The 15,479-nt window shown below is 39.3% G+C and overlaps 1 protein-coding gene across 1 annotated transcript; it reads left to right on the top strand.

Annotated features, from left to right (window-relative positions):
* The first annotated feature begins 900 nt into the window (after nucleotides 1-900).
* Nucleotides 901-6,781, top strand: KCNE4 (potassium voltage-gated channel subfamily E regulatory subunit 4). Its single transcript, XM_040349031.1, has 2 exons — nucleotides 901-1,075; nucleotides 4,124-6,781. Exon 2 carries the CDS (start codon nucleotides 4,194-4,196, stop codon nucleotides 4,680-4,682), a length of 489 nt encoding a protein of 162 aa, XP_040204965.1. The 5' UTR covers nucleotides 901-1,075; nucleotides 4,124-4,193; the 3' UTR covers nucleotides 4,683-6,781.
* The last annotated feature ends 8,698 nt before the right edge of the window (nucleotides 6,782-15,479 follow it).

The raw sequence follows: 15,479 nt of genomic DNA, 5'->3' as shown, positions 1-15,479 counted from the left end.
GGCGTAAGTCTCTTACGCTGTCGGATCTAAACTGCCGCTAGGTGGCGCTTCCGTCGAATTCCGCCTCGAGTATGCAAATTAGCTAGATACGCAAATTCCCGAACGTACGCGCGGCCGACGCAGTAAAGTTACAACGTTTACGTTAGGCTTTTCCCGGGGTAAAGTTGCCCCTGGGTCTATGAGGCGCAGCCAATGTTAAGTATGGCCGTCGTTCCCGCGTCGAAAATTGGAAAAAGTTACGTCATTTGCGTAAGTCATCCGTGAATGGGGCTGGACGGCATTTACGTTCACGTCGAAACCAATGACGTCCTTGCGACGTCATTTGGAGAAATGCACACTGGGATATTTTACGGATGGTGCATGGGCAGTTCGTTCGGCGCGGGGACGCGCTTAATTTAAATGATACACATCCCTTCCTCCCAATTTGAATTCAGCCGGGTGATTTACGCTACGCCACCGCAACTTACAGAGCAAGTGCTTTGAGAATACAGCACTTGCCTGTGTAAGTTGCGGAGGCGTAGCGTAAATCAGATATGTTACGCCCGCACAAAATTGTGCGGCTGTACGTGAATCTGCCCCAAGTTTTTTAACTTGCCCTCTTGTTAATTAATCTGATTATTACACTTTTATATGATTTTATTTGTTCTATGTAAAAAGTGAGATTCTTTATGACATAGGTGGTTTGCTTATCCAGTTATATTTCAGTTTTCATCAGTTAAAGTATTACATTTTTATTTCTGATTGGTGCACATGCAATTCCCTTGTTCAATATGTCATATGACTTTGCTTATGTCATTAAGCGAAGAACATCTCTTTCATTCCTTCTCCCTATCTCCTATGCTCTCTCCTTGGTGCCTGTCACAAGTTCAGGAGGATGTTCTGCGTGTCTTCAAGCACAGGCCTGCGCCCTCCCCCTTCTACATCATGTCATAAAGACGTCTACAGCTGCCTATTTATTCTCAAGCTGCTTCAACAGCTTCCAAATCATCAGCTGGAGACCGGTTCAGCTTTCCAGATTTACAAGAGACACCAGTAGCACATCATTTCACTTCTTCTACACAAGAAGTTCTGACACGTAAGTTCATGTCTCCTTCTACCATATAGTCTTTATCTGTCTGTATGCATGCAGCTAAAGTAAATCAATGCATATGTTTAATCGCTAAAAGTGGTAAGCAAGCATTGAAATTTCAATGGTTACACTTTATACAAAGAGAAATGTATAAAGCCTGAAGAAGGGATCTAAGTCCTACAAAAGCTTACATCTTAAAGTTTAGCCAACAAAGGGTATCAGTAAAGCTACAAACTTTCTGCGTTAATTGATGGCTAACTTGATACAGTACTCTCCTACTGCTAATTACAAAATTGAAAGATTTGTTAGTTCTGAAAAAATAAATGAATATTATTAATAGTAGTGGTAGTAATATTACTATTATGATTATTTATTACAATTATAATAGTTTTGTTGTATATTTAAATTATTGCATGTTTATATTTTTATTAAAATCATTTATTTTTTATATATTCCAGCATCATTAACAATTTAACCTATTTAAATATGTACTTAATAGGGAATAGATTAATTAAATTAAATGCACTAGACTAGATATGTACAGTGATGCAGCACAACTGTCACAGATTGGTTACTGCAGATAATAGAAGGCTATACATTAAGGATAGTACTGTAAGTTGGTAGGCTCTGCACAGACTGCTGGTGCTTGAAACACCTTATAGACCATAATTGAATGTCTTGATTCAGAGTTGAAAAGTGAAAAACAAATAAGGAGAAGGTTGCCTCTTTGAAGGTCTACTTTGCTTTCCCAACACTTACAAGTATTTGTTGTGGCTAATGTACTTCAGTTTTCTAAAACATTATTCTGCAATGATTCTGGGAGCCATCTGCACTGAGAATACTGTATACAGGCATACCCCGCTTTAAGTACACTCACTTTACATACACTCGCGAGTAAGGACATACCCGTAAGTGCCTTACAAGTACTGTACAGACATTTTGCAGCCACGGTAGAAGGAGCTGAAGCTCAGAGAGCATAGCCCGCCCTGTTCCAGTGTGCCCCTGACACCCCCACTACAGCCCCTGAGACCTCAACTACAGCTCCTGACACCCCCACTACAGCCCCTGACCCCCCCACTACACCCTAGAAGTGAAAAAAGGTATTGTTTCACTTTAAGTACATTTTCGTTTTACATACATGCTCTGGTCCCATTGTGTACTTAAAAGTGGGGTATGCCTGTATATGCATTACCTTGTCTGCTACCAACATTTTAGAAACTTTTACATATTTTGCAATTTGTAGTGCAACTGCTTTTACCACATTTTATTCAGGATTCCTTAACACCATAGTAAATATACAAATTCTTGTGTATTTATCTAACAAAACACAAAAAAACTTTATTACATTGAAAATTATGAAGTGGATTATATTAAAGAGGGTATCTAAATACAATTCACTCTTCACATGGATACATATTGGGTTACATATTCGAATATTAGCATTAAAAGAAAAAAAAAATATTTAGAGGAAAAAAAGCCGTCCTGTCTTTCCATAAATAAAAACCACTGTTGCCATTTCAGCCTAGGCAACTTAGAATGACATGGTCTTTGACAGAAGAGAATTTATATTCTTCAAACAGTAATGCGATAAAGGGATCAAAATATTCACCCTATGTGCATGGATAATTACAAACTGTAAATAGAAATATACATAGATAAAAAAAATTGTGAAACAAAAGGAAATATACATAAATAGTACTGTCTACATCAAGTTGATCACTTTCTTATTTATATTATAATAATATTTCATATTATATATCGTAAAAAAAAATGAATAAAAAAGACTATAGTTCTCATTGAATTACATACTAAAAGGAAGGACCTTTGAGGACATAAGTATTGTTTTATCAGCCAGTAAGATGTTGTATCTAAAGCTGGTCAAAATACAATATGAATTTGTTTAAATTGTTTCTATACTCTGGTACAGTACAGCTAGCTCTTATTGTTTAAGTCACTAAATGCACTAAATAGAGACATAAGTGATCTTGTACTAAATCCCACATGGGCTCATTGTTTTTAGCGATAGTTCAGAATATGCGTAACCACATACTATTTTATGTTATAATATCTAAAACATTCATTTGAATAGAGTTTCCAGTTTTCTTTTAATAACTCAAGTATTCAAATGTTATATGAAAAATGAAATTCTTTCAATAAGTACATGCTGCACACTAGGGCCATACAATAGGCACTTATTCCTCAGAGAGACAGCTCTTATCTGATTGAGATCTGCTTGTATTTGCACATTATATATTAGGCTATCCATACACGAATAGATTACTTTTGCTCATCCTGAAATCTAACTGACTCCACCATCCACTCAAGTGGTGATGGGCAAATCCCTTGCCTCCTTATTGTACTCTGATATCCGCTAGTGTCCTGAACAGTTCATTGGCTGCATACACTTTTCGGCCAAGTATTTTCAGGATGGCTCCTTTGTGTAAATTACTTTTGTTGATTCAGCAGGGCACCCACTATTGGTTTTCTCTGAATCAGCCAAAACTCTAACAATTTCGCAAGCTAGTTTTGTTAATATGCTGGAAATAAACCGAAGCTTCCTGCTATTGTCTTACTGCAATATTTTTTAGTTCAGCCCAAGTAGGGAGAGATTAAATCGAAATACTTAGATACTTCAAAGTCCATGTGGAAAGAAACTAGATGAAGTAAGACTGAAGTGGCACTCTGACAATTTTTCTACAAATGTAGTGCTTACTAGTCACATTTGCTATTTCCTGTAGAGGAGACTTCATTAAATTAAAAGGAATCAGTAAAATATTTGAGAAAAAAATGGATATATGATATAGCTATACAAGAGTGATCACAGGAGCAGGCACCAGAGAGAAAATGCCTTGTTGCCAAAAATATCAAATCCGACTTTTTCATTTTCAGACTTGGGCTGTAGTAATGGCAGGCGTAAGCTGATTGGTTGCAATTGGCACAATTTTCATTGCGTCTGTTAACACATGCTGTATAGGTAAATTATTTAAAATATAAACTTGCTCTTTAAGTGTGAGGATTCATTTTTTTTAACAAAGCATTTGTATTTACTTTCAGGCTGTATCCACAACAATTTGTATTGTCAGAGAGTAGGGCTACTGAATCCACAGCTCTAAATTTTGCTTCAATGTTGAGAATGGAAGAAATAGCCAATGGCACCATAACAAACCAGGGAAATGGCTTAACTCAGGATCCACCAAGCCAATTTACCAATGGAAAGGACAAAAATGAGTATCTCTACATACTGATAGTCATGTCTTTCTATGGAATATTTCTGATGGGCATCATGTTGGTCTATATGAGGTCCAAACGGAAGGAGAAAGAATCTAAGCTCTTTCTCCTTTATCAAGATGAGGAGAAACAATGGATGGAAATCAGAAAAAGTGCATCTTCCTTGTCTGTATTCAAGCCAACCCCACCTTGCACTGTACTTACAATGCTACAGGAAACATTTGCAACAGGCAGGTTCTGTACTGACTGTAATGGAGCAGATAGCAGTATAAGTTCTGAATCTTCATCTTCTGATGTACACGTTACCATTCAAGAAGAAGCAACTGAAGGACTGGTTCAGGACAAGGCAGATGAAAAGGCTGAGGAGCCAACTCAAATTTCCTAGCAAAGAACAAGAGAAACTATTTATCTAAGGAGTCTAGAGGATCTCTGTTGAGGAGACACTAGTCCTGGGTTTGGGTCATATTGCCTAGTGAGCTCTTTTTAGAGAAATTAACTACAAATGGTTTAAAATCAAGCATGTTGCAGTGGGCATATAAATGTGTGCAGAAAGGTTAAACTTCATTAAAAGGCTTCATAGGTTTTAATGTTGAACCTGGCCCTAGGAACCAATAGCAAGTCCTGTCCTACCGGGGGCATAACAAAGACCGATAAGTGACCATGTAGTTCTACAAAGCCATACTGAACTAATAGTGTCAGCATTAGATACATTAGTTTGTTGTTTTGTGAGAAGGGTCGGTGCCCTGCGTTCTTCATCCTGGACATATAAGGACATATTGTCCTACACGGGGCTACCTACTGTTGTAGAAGTTGTAACCTACAAATTGCTTTAGATCCAAGAATATGTATTTCAAGGGATGGTAACTAAAGCGTACGAAGTGCACTTGTGCACAGAGAAAAAAGGAGGAAAATGACTTCCTGACATTTAACTGTTGCACTGATACATGTCATAGTTAACTAATTAATTTTATTACCTATTGCTTTACAGAAAGTCTATACTGACTAGAGCACATCTTGATAGATTGGAGCAAGGTTAAAGCAGTGATAAAGTCGCTCTAAAGTTCTTTTTAATCTTCGATTTAAAGATTTTTAAAGATTAAAATATAGTTAATGAATGTAAGACTTTGAAGTAAGCAAATTTCTGTAATGTCCGTTATAAACTGTTTTGTATAAAGGATTAGTCTATCCAACCAAGATATTTAAATTTTGCATTCATGCAGGAAGGATGAAACTGTAATACTGCCAGTACGTTATCTGGGCCTACAATCTCTCCCTCATCCAACTAAGCTCCAGCCATCCACTATGTTACAGGAGAGTTTTACCATATTAGGGTTGTGTTGCATTATGGAGAAGTGAACAAGAAAAGTGAGCATCCCTTGCTTGGCCTTATAAAAGTAGTAGTGAAGTAAGCAATGAGATCTTATCAGTAGATATCTTTATATATAAATAGCCAGAGAGTGATTCATCCCATTGAACTGAAATGCACTTTGGTAGATTAAAGCTGTTTTAGTAGGCTTCTATTACGTTGTAATGTATTACCCCAAGGTATATAGAACTCTGCCCTGTACAATCTGCCTACTACCACATGCAGTCATTTCTGGGTTAGAGTCAGTCATTTTTGGGAACAGTTGCTTTATACTTTTGCATCTATCAAAAATGATTATAACGCTAAGACCAAGCACATAATGTAAGAGGGCCTCCACCACTTTGATCATCACTAGTGTTTGTATTCTGACCAGCTGTACAAATTTAGCAGACCTTGCCAGTATGAGAAGCTAAATGATGCTTGTAATAAGTTTAATTCATTAAAAGCAGGAGTTATTATTCTTACATTGTAACAAAAGGCAACAACATCCTAATGCTACATGTCTGTGATTAGAGTGTAAAATTTTTTTTTCATCTGACTTTATAAATTGCAGGCCTTTAGTGTTCATAGCCTTTTATCTTTTCATTTTTTCACTGTACAAAACACAATTAATTTAGGTAGTACTGTGTGACATTCTGTCTAAAACACAAAAACGTCCTTGAAACAAAGCAGCGAGTGGAAAAAATCTACCATAAGCACTGACCAAATTCCTCTTCTCATCAGCCTAGAGCAATCCAAACAATGAGAATATAACTGGTTATAAGTTTCTATGTATAACTGACGTTTTTATGTCCCCTCGTTAAATGAGTCTGAAAAGCCCATGCTTAAAAAATGTTTATCGGACTACCTTTTGCAGTGATAGTAACTGTAACTACAACTCCAAGATTAATTAAAAAAGTAAAAGAAATATCCACACAAAGTTTATACATAGATGGAGAAAATGTAAATGTTGAAGGGGCGAGTATTTAATATTGCTATTTATATACTGTAGTACTTTGTTCTAGAGAGCAGAGTTCTCCTTTCTATTGTATGTCCTTGTGTTGTCTCCTATTTTACTGTTTTTATGAAATGCTGTGAATATGTTGGTGCTAGATGAATAAAGGATTATAATAACCCTCTCTAATGGTCTTTTACTCAAGATATACATATGCATGTACAGTATATCCATGGATATAACACAATGCCGCTAGCACTATAATCTTCTGGCTGCAGCTATGAAGGATCAGAGAACTAAAACTTCACAAATCTTCTTATTGCTACACATGTCTCTATACTTAGGTTTAAGGGAGGAATAAGAGAAGGTAATAAGAGAAGCTAGCAATAGGAGCAAGCGAAACACCTTGAAGATTTGTTTATGCAAATAATGGTGGTCAACAATAAGGTGATAAGGCCCTACTTGATGTTAGACAGATGGGAATACAGTGGTAATTGGCCAGAAAAAAAAAAAAAATCCATCATAGTCAAGGGAAAGTTCACCCACCGGAATGTTTTTTTCCCAACTGATCATAGCTCCTTTTCTTGGACCACTTTAGTGGGTGGGCTGAGCAAGCATGTTTAGCTGTGATATAATATATATATATATATATATATATATATATATATATATATATATATATATAGGGTATGGACATTTTAATGAATTCACCAAGAACTGATCAATTCAGTCTGATTGCTTGCCACTGCAAATGACAAGGCCGCTATTAGAAACCATGGGGGCCCCATACAGTCTACCTTTCAGGGCCCCCTTTAACCCGCCCTGGACCCCACCTCTGGCCCCTCCCATTCCGACTTTAAACATGTAATAACATGAGCCATTACAAGTACTGTTTATGGAGATCTCTCCTCTAGCCTCCAAAGCATCTGATAAAACTGAGATTGCTATTCCTACAGGGCTTAAGAAAGCCCTGTTTTTTATTTTGCAGAAATTAGTTGTGAAGGTGCCTGGGCCCCCCTTTTGAGCTTATGGGGCAAGTGAACAACACTTAAAATGGTGCCAAAACATAACTGGTAATGTTTCCTAGGCTTTGCAAATAATGCTACTGCATATAAATTAAATTCTTTAGACAGAGTTGCTATTTAGTCCCAGTCCAGCTCTGGTAAAGATGAAAAAAATATGTAATATGTATAAAAGGACAGGATTCATATAAGACATATTTATATGCTTAGAACATACAGGCTATACAAATCAAAATACAATCTGCATGACTACCATAATGGTTCTTAACAGTCCAACAGGACACCTTTGGCTGATTACATATTGCTATAATAAAGAGTGTTCACGCTACACTAAAAATGCAAAGCCAGTGCTTAAAGAAGTCATCCAGCATTTTCCACATACTGTGTAGTACCAGGACATCCAAACAGCAGCCACAATTAAGTCTTAAGCCCCATACACACGATCGGAATTCCATCGGAGTAAAAGAGAACATGTTCTCCTTGTAAACTCCGACGGAATTCCACTGAAAAAAGTCCGATGGGGCATACACACGGTCGGAATTTCCAATGGAAAAAGTCTGTCTGACTTTTTTCATTGGAAATTCTGATCGTGTGTACGGGGCTTAAGTTCTTCTGTAGTTGCCTAGTGGATAGAAGAAATTTCCATGTGATGGATATTCTATAGTTGGATTTCAGTCTGGTGGTCAATTTATAACACAAGTAGAATGACATCTGGGAGTTATTATTGTGCTTGGGCCCTGGTCATTCAGTTTGTGTAAAATATACATACTTTACAAGTCTTAGAGCCGGTTCACACTCCCGCGGCACGACTTCAGGGGCGACTCTGCAAGTCGTCCTGAGGACGACTTCAGAGGCGACCAGCAAAATGACTTCTGAATAGAAGTCAATGCAGGTCGCCCCAAGCCGTCCCCGAAGTCGTGCAGGAACCTTTTTCTAAGTCGGAGTGCCTTGCGTCACTCCTATTAGAATGGTTCCATTGCATAGAATGGGACGCGACTCGTCAGGTGGTACTGACGAGTGGTACCGACAGCGTCTAAAGTTGCCTGGAGTCTAATTGCATCCACAGACAAATATCTTACCTCCTATTTGATCTTAAGAGCCGGTTCACACTGGGGCGACTTCGTTTTTTTATTTTGCAGAAATTAGTTGTGAAGGTGCCTGGGCCCCCCTTTTGAGCTTATGGGGCAAGTGGACAACACTTAAAATGGTGCCAAAACATAACTGGTAATGTTTCCTAGGCTTTGCAAATAATGCTACTGCATATAAATTAAATTCTTTAGACAGAGTTGCTATTTAGTCCCAGTCCAGCTCTGGTAAAGATGAAAAAAATATGTAATATGTATAAAAGGACAGGATTCATATAAGACATATTTATATGCTTAGAACATACAGGCTATACAAATCAAAATACAATCTGCATGACTACCATAATGGTTCTTAACAGTCCAACAGGACACCTTTGGCTGATTACATATTGCTATAATAAAGAGTGTTCACGCTACACTAAAAATGCAAAGCCAGTGCTTAAAGAAGTCATCCAGCATTTTCCACATACTGTGTAGTACCAGGACATCCAAACAGCAGCCACAATTAAGTCTTAAGCCCCATACACACGATCGGAATTCCATCGGAGTAAAAGAGAACATGTTCTCCTTGTAAACTCCGACGGAATTCCACTGAAAAAAGTCCGATGGGGCATACACACGGTCGGAATTTCCAATGGAAAAAGTCTGTCTGACTTTTTTCATTGGAAATTCTGATCGTGTGTACGGGGCTTAAGTTCTTCTGTAGTTGCCTAGTGGATAGAAGAAATTTCCATGTGATGGATATTCTATAGTTGGATTTCAGTCTGGTGGTCAATTTATAACACAAGTAGAATGACATCTGGGAGTTATTATTGTGCTTGGGCCCTGGTCATTCAGTTTGTGTAAAATATACATACTTTACAAGTCTTAGAGCCGGTTCACACTCCCGCGGCACGACTTCGGGGGCGACTCTGCAAGTCGTCCTGAGGACGACTTCAGAGGCGACCAGCAAAATGACTTCTGAATAGAAGTCAATGCAGGTCGCCCCAAGCCGTCCCCGAAGTCGTGCAGGAACCTTTTTCTAAGTCGGAGTGCCTTGCGTCACTCCTATTAGAATGGTTCCATTGCATAGAATGGGACGCGACTCGTCAGGTGGCTGAGCCGCCTCACGAGTCGCCCCAGTGTGAACCGGCTCTTAAGATCAAATAGGAGGTAAGATATTTGTCTGTGGATGCAATTAGACTCCAGGCAACTTCATGAAAGTCCTTAAAACTAACATCCTATTCCAGTGATGTATGCTGTAGAAAGCACCTGACACTCTCATGTTACTACTAGCCTCTCCCAAGTTAGAGGTCATCATTTGCAAGGAAAGGAGCCTATGTAGCTAGCTTTGGGTAGGGTATCCCAAGAGCGACAACTGCTTGGTTCAGTGAGTTCTCTGTAACACTGATCCACCTGACATTTATAACACATCCATTTTACCAGCTGTGGTTGTTGTGACTGGCCAGGGAAAGCCTCCAGCAACAATGTCCCCCCAAAGACCTCCAGAAATTAGTGTGAAGATGTTGTTTCAGCGCTGAGTGTGCTGCCCTGTATACTGTATATTTATTGCAGACAAATTTAGAGGTTCTGAACATATTAAGACGTATTCAAAAGTCTTATAGTACTAGAGATTATTTTAGGGATTGGGTTAGGTTGTTGTTATTGTCAGGGACTGGGAGCTTTAGTTAGCTTTTAGGAATAAGGTTAGGGTTTTGATTTACAGGAAAGGAAAGTGTATCTAAACCCAAGAAAAAAAATGTATCTAAACCTAAGAAAAAAATTGAATGTATTGCATTTTACTAGTTATTAAATGTGGTAACTGCATTTGTTTTCTGTAAGCAAGTACGGAAATTGGGTATTGATCTTGGCAGAAACATACTGTCCTTGTCACCTCCTGTTAAGTTAGATGAACTGGAAGCAGAAAACATCTTTCTTTCTTGTGTAAACTATAATCCTTTCACCCCCCATGTAATGGAGATAAACAAAAGCAGATATGGTTGGTATGCATGGGTAATACCTTTGGATAAAAATTGTATTATTAGGCTCTGTTGTTAGGATATTCAGTGGTACAGTATGTCACAGCAATGTTCGATTTCTCTTCCGTTCATTGAATGACACAGTTGGTTATTATCATTAGGCTATTACATGGCCACCTGCAGAAATAGGACGCTAGGTACAACAAAAAGAATACACTCTAGGAGCAGCCCCTGCTAGTGGCCAAACCCCCCATGTGAAATATGCAGGTCAGTTTTTATGCCTAGGGGTTAGGACCTAAAATGTTTCTGCTATTTATAGTTTTGGACTCTAGTGGGGTGTGGTTCTTTAATATATATATATATACATATATATATATATATATTTAACTCTGAGCCCACCCTCTTTTCTTCCGGCACTGCTTTGGGGTATCCCAACAGTCACAACAGTAAAACCTTGGTTTGCGAGCAGAATTCGTTCCAGAAACATGCTTGTAATCCAAAGCACTTGTATATCAAAGCATTTTTTTTACAGGGTATAAAAGAGCAGAGAGGCACCTCTAAGTGTAGCAATAAGTTGCTAAATGTTGTACCTTCATTGAATGTAACCATATTGCTACACTTAGAGGCTCCTCTCTTCTTTTATACTCAGTTGTGTCATGACACTACTCTTATTTCAAGACATCGCTTGTATATCAAAGCAAAATGTATTAAATCATTTTGCTTGTCTTGCAAAACGCTCTCAAACCAAGTTAATCTCAAACCAAGGATTTACTGTATATGGCCTTCAATAAACAGAAGAGACAGTGTTTTTCACTGCATTCCTTGAAGGACACAGAACCTGCCCATTTGAGTGATTTTAAGTCTAGGCTGATGTTTCCTATTTACTGCTTCCTGTTAACTGAGCTGTGTGTTGCATATGCAGGATTTGCCTGGAGCTGGGGCCACCCCTAGGGTGTTGTCCTCTTTGTTGTACCAAATGCCTTACTCCTTCAAGTGGTGTAATAACCCAATGGTCAAGATCTAAAGCTCCTTCAATGAACACAGAGAAAATTATTTTACAGTGAGTACAAAGATACCATTTTTTCACCCTATTACAATGGTATAATCTTCCATAGCCCCTTCATGATCACTACTCTGTAATAACCTGTATGCATCTATAATTCATAAGCACAACACAAAGAGATCCTATAATGTACTGTATGTGCATAGGGATTATTTTCTCATGCGTGGGTATGTCATGAATAATGATGGCACTCTGCAAATTACAATTTGGAGGCCATCCTGCAATACACAACTTGAATACTTTATATTCAGCCATCTGCGGCAATGCCAATTCAAAAACTATAAAATAGATTTAGCAGGATTTCTAGTTGGTATGACTGTGGCACCTCGCTTACTAAGAACGAGAGAAAAGGATTTTCGGAGCCAACAAAATCTTTATTTCCATAGTATCATATGCATGGGCTTCATTTTTGCAGTTTCAGAGTTTGGGCTCATTCAAAAGATAAAGATACTGGCAACCATAGGGATTTTTCTAGAACAGCATGTAAGGCCTGTTAGGAGTGGACAGGTTTAGCAATTGCTAGAAGGGATAGGTGTGGTTTGGATGGAGTAGGAAGTAAAAGGGTAGTAGCGAGTGTAAGGTGAAGATGTAGAAAGAAGAGGAGTTTGTAGTGTAATGAGCAGGGAGAGAATTCATGTTCACAACGGAAGGCATCTGTGAATCAGATGCGTTCCCATAGAAGATAATGTGCCTGCAATTCGCACCGCAATGTCTAGAAAAACGCACACTTTTTTGGGCAATGCGAAGTGCGGATGCAACATATGTAAACCAGAGTCACATTGGAAAGAACAGATTCTAAAATGTTCTGCGAATTGGATGCAGTGTAAGCTGCATCCAATTCTCAAAATGCAAAATGAAGGAAAAACTTTCTGGATAGCCGCACTCCAAAAATAAATTGCTTTTATTGTAAAATCAAAAAACACACAAAAAGCATGCCACAGCAGATGGGGTAAAAACTGACGTGTTTCACACCAAACTTTAGTGCTTATTCATAGCTTACCAATTCACATAGGTGTGAACCCAGCCTCAAGGGCAGCTACAACTTTTTTTCCTGAGTGGAGCCTGCTGTGATAGCTGTATGTAGCCTGGAGAGAAGAGATAAGGCATAAACAATCCTTGCAATAGGCAATGGATCTTGACTGGCCCAGAAAGATGAAGTGAGGCCCCGTAACACACGACCAAGTTTCTCGGCAGAATTCAGCCAGAAACTCGATCGGAGCTGAATTCTGCCGAGAAACCCGGCCGTGTGTACACTTTCGGCCAAGGAAGCCGACGAGTTCCTCGTCGAGCCAAATAGAGAACATGTTCTCTATTTCCTCGTTGTTCAATGAGGAAAGTTGGCTCGCCGAGATCCTCAGCGGTTTCACACAGAACTCGACGAGCAAAACTATGAGTTTTGCCCGTCGAGTTCCTCGGACGTGTGTATGGGGCCTAAGATTCGGAGACGCTAATGGTGAACATTGAACTGTTACATGCAACCTACCATAAAGTTAATAAGCAGCTCTCTTCTTATGCCAATGGGAATTGAGGGTAAACCTATACCTGGGGAGCAGAAACTTTGAGACCGACTCTGGTCAGGAAATGGGTGGTGGCTTAGTAGAGAAGTGTTGGCCTGCCTGGTGGTGGTAAGAAAGGTCACCCTCTAGTGCAACACAGCCAGTAACCTAGGACCTCCATGTCACAAGAACCTGAGTGTTCACGGGACCCCCACAAACTAGGACTGGAACTACAAAATCTGAGGGGACCCTCTTGTGAAAGTAAACAAGTGTTACCCAATGTGGCCTAAAGGCGATGGAGTAGTGAACCAGAGCAGTGGTTTCATTAGAGCATCTCAGACCGTCCATCACGGAAAATATGCTGTAGCGACATGCAGAAACTACCTAAACAAGCTTTAAGGAAGGAGAGGAATATTGGTACCTCCCATTCTTTGGTGTGTACCATCCTTGCAAGCCAGATCAGATCAGGGTGGTCTTTGACTCAAGTGCTCAATATGTAGGTTTTTTCCCTCAACAATGTCCTTCTTACCAGGCCTAATCTGCTCCACCTCAGACAAGATCCAGTTGCTGTCATTGCTGACATTCAGCAAATGTTTTATCATTCAAAAAGTCAACAGAAACTTCTTCAGGTTCCGATAGTATCGCAATAAGGATGAACCCATCACAATCCACACTGATTCTATATTTGAACTGGTTAATTCTGAGTCTGATAAGGAAATTAGAGCTAATATTGTTATACTCAACATTTCTATGAAGTCAAAGATGAGGCTGAGTTTTCACCGCTTTGAACGCCTTTTTTAGTGGTCTTCTGTTGTACGAGCTATTGCATGACATATTCATGTTGCTCATCAATTTGCAACCAATACTGAGGACCATAAAGAGTGTCATGGATGGCATACCTGTAAAAAGCCTCCCACCATCGAGGAATTTTCACAAGCAGCCATTGGCCTATGGGTCTCATGACAAAGATTGCGCCAAATAATGATAGAAAGGTTCGGAAATTAGAAATCAAGGTAATTAGGAAAGGATCAGCGAGACGCTACCCCAAGCTTACCAACAAACTGGTACTTCTTTAGCCAAAGGAAGAGAATTTATCACCAAAAACAACTTGATTCAAAGGGAGGTGAGAAGTACTGGTGCATGTTGCTGCCTTCCCCTCTGAGGAACCTAAATCAAAGGGAGGTATGAAGTGCTGATGCATTTTGCTGCCTTCCTCTCTGAAGACAGACTAATGGATGGTGTTCTGTGTCATCTTTTAATTGATTCTCAATTGTATAAAATTTGAAATCATACATTTTGACAGGGAGTACGATGTTATACATGCATTGTCCGTTTGTTTGCATTTAACCACTTAAGGACCGCCTAACGCTGACATACGTTGGCAGAATGGCACGGCTGGGCACAGGCACGTACCTGTACGTCGCCTTTAAGAGCCCAGCCGTGGGTCCAAAGCTCCGTGACCACGCCTGTGGAACCCACGGACCCGATCGGGTCACAGGAGCTGAAGAACGGGGAGAGGTGAGTGTAAACACACCTTCCCCGTTCTTCACTGTGGCAGTGTCACTGATCGTCTGTTCCCTGCTATAGGGAATGGCGATCAGTGACATCACAACTACAGCCACGCCCCCCTACAGTAAGAATCGCTCCCTTAGGGCACACTTAACCCCTTAGCGCCCCCTAGTGGGTAACCCCTTCACTGCCATTGTAATTTTCACAGTAATCAATGCATTTTTATAGCACTTTTCGCTGTGAAAATAACAATGGTCCCAAAAATGTGTCAAAAGTGTCTGATGTATCCGCCTCAATGTCGCAGTCATGAGAAAAAAACGCTGATCGCCGCCATTACTAGTAAAAAAAAAATATTAATAAAAATGCCATAAAACTATCCCCTATTTTGTAAACGCTATAATTTTTGCGCAAACTAATTAAAAAATATACGAAACCAAAAATAAGTAGAAGAATACGTATTGGCCTAAACTGAGGAAATGTTTTTTTTTAGATATTTTTGGGGGATATTTATTATGTCAAAAAGTAAAAAATATTTCTTTCTTTTTTAAATTGTCGCTCTATTTTTGTTTATAGCGCAAAAAATAAAAACCGCAGAGGTGATCAAATACCACCAAAAGAAAGCTCTATTTGTGGGAAAAAAAGGATGGCAATTTTGTTTGGGAGCCACGTCACACGACCGCGCAATTGTCAGTTAAAGCGACACAGTGCCGAATCGCAAAAAGGGTCCTTAACCTGCATAATGGTCCGGG

Source organism: Rana temporaria, chromosome 4 (genome assembly GCF_905171775.1).
Source record: "Rana temporaria chromosome 4, aRanTem1.1, whole genome shotgun sequence".
NCBI classification, from domain to species: Eukaryota; Metazoa; Chordata; class Amphibia; order Anura; family Ranidae; genus Rana; species Rana temporaria.
The sequence above is the reverse complement of the archived record's forward strand: the minus strand, read 5'-3'. Positions and strand labels throughout refer to the sequence as shown.

What these genes read in the sequence shown, in the direction of transcription:
- KCNE4 (XM_040349031.1), top strand. Translation starts at nt 4,194, where the DNA reads ATGTTGAGAATGGAAGAAATAGCCAATGGCACCATAACAAACCAGGGA.